Source organism: Equus asinus, chromosome 2 (genome assembly GCF_041296235.1).
Source record: "Equus asinus isolate D_3611 breed Donkey chromosome 2, EquAss-T2T_v2, whole genome shotgun sequence".
NCBI classification, from domain to species: domain Eukaryota; kingdom Metazoa; phylum Chordata; class Mammalia; order Perissodactyla; family Equidae; genus Equus; species Equus asinus.
Genome location: NC_091791.1, coordinates 162,821,690 through 162,826,556, shown reverse-complemented (window position 1 = coordinate 162,826,556; position 4,867 = coordinate 162,821,690). Strand labels below are relative to the sequence as shown.

General features: G+C 36.2%; 1 protein-coding gene across 1 annotated transcript; it reads left to right on the top strand.

Annotated features, from left to right (window-relative positions):
• Positions 1–1,153: 1,153 nt before the first annotated feature.
• On the top strand, positions 1,154–2,092 carry LOC106833433 (olfactory receptor 4F3/4F16/4F29-like). The gene has a single exon (XM_014844624.3). The coding sequence runs from the start codon at positions 1,154–1,156 to the stop codon at positions 2,090–2,092; it is 939 nt and encodes a 312-aa protein (XP_014700110.3).
• The last annotated feature ends 2,775 nt before the right edge of the window (positions 2,093–4,867 follow it).

The following is a 4,867-nucleotide window of genomic DNA, read 5'->3' as shown; positions in this document are numbered from 1 at the left end:
TATGAGAGCAGGAAGGTTTGAGACACAGAATTATTTGACCCACAGGCAACAGAATATAACTTCCATGTGGTAATAGTATTTCAGTGTTACCTGCAAAAACGAATAAGAACTAGAGAGATTCATGTGGTAACCTGGAATTAAGTTCAGGAAACAGATTTAGCATTGGATCTTAGACACTTGGGAGGTTTTAAACAGAGAGATGAGCAAAGAGGGATAAAAGTTGCTAAAGGAGATGAGGGGACTGGAGAGGCTCAATGGTTATATAACATCTCTGACATTAATGTGCATTTCTTCATCCCCAGCGAACTCTAAAAGCTTAGGAAGCCAATAGCTATAAACAACATTCACAAACCTCAGAGATTGTGAAGAATCTGGACAGATAAATCAAATTTGCTTCCTTGACTTCCTTGCCTTCCTATAACTCCCCTCACCCCCATGCCAGCACTTCTGGGCCTTGTCCTGGCTACTGACTATGCTACTAGGTAGTTCTCACTGATACTTCTGCGGGACGAGGCCAATATTTTGTCCCATTAATATCTATTCTACCCTTGCCTTGGTCCTTTCCTACTCTTGAGTCACCTCTATGCCCTATACCTGGTTCTCTTATTTTCACCTCTACTCTGTGGGATTTGTGTGAATTGCTAATGTGAAGGTAGGTAATGGTGAATGAATAACTACAAAAGATATATTGTGTGCCAGAGACGAGGTCAGGTTATGAAATGAGACAGCTTGAATGCCTGAAGAACTGCTCCATGAACAACGTAGAAACAGAACCAGTGAGTTCTGGCAAATGTCATTTCCACTTTGTCTTTCTTTTTCTCTTTGTGTTGCACTGTAGCACCTTCTCTGCCCCTACTAATCCTTGCTATGCATAATTACTATGTTTTCATATTTTCTCCATTCTTTTGTTTATAGATGACTAGTCCTGGAGGCCATGGTGATAGGAATATTGCATGCGGCAGTGACTCCACTAATTTAGATACCACAGATAAAATGCTTATGTAGCGATGATATGAATTGAGACGATATATAATCTTCACAGTGTGAATGTCCTTGAATAACTAATCAACATAATATAAAACATTATTAACCTTCTTTTTTTAATTTATTTTTTTGCTTTCCTTTATCTACAACCATTCCAGCTGATACATCAATGGACGGCGCAAATCACTCTGTGGTGGCAGAGTTTGTGTTCCTGGGACTCACCAATTCCTGGGAGATCCAACTTCTCCTCTTCGTGTTCTCCTCCACATTTTATGTGGCAAGCATGATGGGAAACTCCCTCATTATGCTCACTGTGATTTCTGACTCTCACTTACACTCCCCCATGTACTTTCTGTTGGCCAACCTCTCCTTCATTGACCTGGCTGTTTCTTCTGTCGTTTCTCCCAAGATGATTTATGACATTTTCAGGAAGCGTAAGGTCATCTCCTTTGGAGGTTGCATTGCTCAGATCTTCTTCCTCCATGCCATTGGTGGTGTGGAGATGGTGCTGCTCACAGCCATGGCCTTTGACAGATATGTTGCCATATGTAAACCCCTCCACTATTTGACTATTATGAGCCGAAAAATGTGCATTTTGCTTCTGGTTGCTGCATGGATAATTGGCTTGACCCACTCTGTGATTCAACTGTTTTTTGTTATAAAATTGCCATTTTGTGGCCCTAATGTGTTAGACAGCTTTTACTGTGACTTTCCTCGGTTCATAAAACTTGCCTGCACAGATACCTACAGGTTAGAGTTCATGGTCACAGCCAACAGTGGCTTTATATCTCTGGGATCATTCTTCACATTGATTGTCTCCTATATTTTTATCCTGATCAGTATTCGAAAACTGTCTTCAAGTGCATCATCCAAGGCCCTCTCCACTTTGTCGACTCATGTCATGGTGGTGATTTTGTTCTTCGGTCCTTGCATCTTTGTTTATATCTGGCCTCACCCCACATCACATCTAGACAAATTCTTTGCTGTTTTTGATGCGATTTTCACTCCTTTTTTAAATTCAGTCATCTACACATTCAGGAACAAAGAAATGAAAGTGGCAATGAGGAAAATATGCCATCAATTTATTATTTTTAGCAGGATTTCATAAAGGACAAAAGTAGTATGAAGTTTCATTACTGACTTGGAATAGCGTTAAATTTCTGTTATTTCAGTATCAGGAGTTTCCAAGTGCCTTACTAATATTTAGGTGTCCCACATTAAAACAGCGTAGTTCTTTTTAAAATCTTAACTGAGAAATTGTGTTACTGTGTATGGTTGGAGGAAGCCTGTGATGTGGTAAAGTGTCTCCTGGGGAAGCCCATTTGTTTGTCTCTCAGGAGTTATTACCTTGATGAATTTACTGTAGTCTAGACTTCAAATTTGAGTCTCTTTCAGTGTCAGAGTGGGTTATATAAGGGAATGCTGACTAACACTAAATAAATTGCGTATCAATTTAGAAAATGCCTGCTCCTCTCAATCTTTTCTTTCTGCCTTTCTGTCAGGTCTATATCTATGAAAAGACGGATTCCCCTACTGCGTAGTGACTGAAAATTTTCTGTACCATTGATGTAAATCTTTGTTAAAGGTCATTCTTTTTACTCTAAAGAAATAATTGCTTTTAGTGGATATCTAATCATTTGTTGGCCCCAATCATCAACCTCCTTCTTCTGGTAAATGTATCTTTCTCTTCAAGTAAACATGTGTTATGATTAGAAGATGACATGTAGGTCCCATCTCTCTTACCACCATTATTTATTCAAAGGTTGGGCTTCTGAACCAGGGTGTAGTAACATATCTCCTAGCCACAGTTGATCAGTACAGGTATGAACCTCTGACCAAGATGGGCCAAATCTGAGATTTTCCCCAAAAGATTGGATTTGAGAATAGAGAGAAATCAAACCTCAGCCTTGCTTTATGTAGATATGTAGAAACTTCTGGCAATAATATTTCCTGCTGTCAAAAATCAAATCTTGGATAATGAAAAAAGGTATGTGAGAGAAGAAGATATAGGGTTTAAAGAGAGAAGTTTGGCAGTATTCATGTTCTTGGTCCAGCTGTCTGGGCATTCAGCTTCATTCTTGGCCTCAACTCAATATGCTTACTAGCTGAGCTAATAAATGAGCCAATACATTCACTCTCTTGCCTAAGTTTGTTAAAGTTGTTTAAGGAGTAATAATTACCTCTCCACTTTTAAGGAGACTATATTTTCAATTACTTCTGATGTAAAAATCCTTCATTATTTTCTTATTTCTTTAAGGAAATATTATTTTTTCTTAAAAAGAAAATATGCTTACTATGTAAAATTTATTGTAAACTTAGAGATTAAAAATAGAAATCACTCATAAAGTCACCATATGGAGATAATTATTAGTAATATCATGGTCTGTTTATTTTTAGTGTTTTTCTATGCCTAAATATAAATATATATTTACAAAATCAGGATTTATGACATCTACATTTTATTGTGTATTTTTGATAAATATTGTATTCTGAGAATTCTCTCACATTATAAAATTTTGTAGTACACAGCAATTAGATTGTCTTCAATTTTTTGCTCTGTCTTGAAAATTCTTGCATATACCTCTGTCTACCTTTCAGATTACTTCTTTTATAGATTGATATATTTGGAATTAATAATTAACATACTATTATTTTAAGCTCTTTATTTTCATTATCCTTATTCTTCAGAACTTTTTACCTGCTTAAAAATATTCCATTACAGTACCTGTCACAAAGCACTGAATATGAGCATATTAAATACCTTTGTCCCTTTAAAAGACAAAAAAAGATAAAATCTTGCTTTAACTTTCTTCAATTTTTGTATGCTTGTGCTTTTTCACATGTTGTTATTAATCTGAATTCTTTGAATACGTGTGAGAAGAATCCAATGAAAACAAGCTGAAAATAACTAAAACAGAAAAGAAATATATAGTTTTCGTTTTGCAAGAGGAAAACATCTAGAGAGCTGTTGTATAACGATGTGAATATACTGAACACTACTGAACTGTGTGCTTAAAAAGGGAAGATGGTAAATTTTATGTTATGTGTGTTTTTTTTTACTACAATTAAAAATAAAAAAAAATATTTTTAAAAAAGGAAGTACTGACTCAGGTTATTGGGATATCCAGTATTGTAGTCAGCCTCGAGGACTCAGGGATTCACTCAATTACACATTCTTAGATTTTACTCTCTCATTCACCTGCTTTCTCTTGCTCTTTTCTCTCTTTCTCTTTCTCCTCCCTTTCTATCTTTTGACTCTGTTTATCTCTGTACATTGGTCTTATTTTCTTTTTCTGCACCTGAATTTCTTTATGTATAGTTTGGGGAGAGGAGAGAGACTGCAAATAGCTCCAACTTTAAATCACCCCAGCAGAGCAATCTCATAGAAAATGGGAAAGTTTTCTTTCCCAGAATCCTTGTTAAAATACAATGAAAGGATCCTGACTGGCATTGTTTTTGTTTCACGCCAGGTCTGTATCACATACCCACCCCAGTGGACAGGGAACAAGATCCATGTGGTTGACAGCCTCCAAAGAACTACATGAATTTGAGGAAGAGCATTTTCCAAATAGTGGAGGTAGGGTACAGCCCTCAGTGAGAGGGGAAAAGTAATTCAGGGCAGACAAAAAAATTGTCACATCCTGTAGGTAGAATATTAATTTTGTCATATTGATTTACCAGTCCCAAATATATGTTAATGACACTAACTCCTTTATTATCATATTTGTGTCTAAAATGTTTCCCCCAATTTGTTTTCTTTTTAATTTTAGCTATCATATTCTTCAATTTTAAAGTTGTAGTTTTTTGTGACTCAAACTCCATGAGGCTTTTAAATTGTGACTCCATAGTTTTATTCTTAGGAAGTACTTTTCCATTGCAATAC

Excerpts from the sequence above, each read along its gene's own strand:
- LOC106833433 (XM_014844624.3), top strand. The coding sequence starts at position 1,154 with ATGGACGGCGCAAATCACTCTGTGGTGGCAGAGTTTGTGTTCCTGGGA.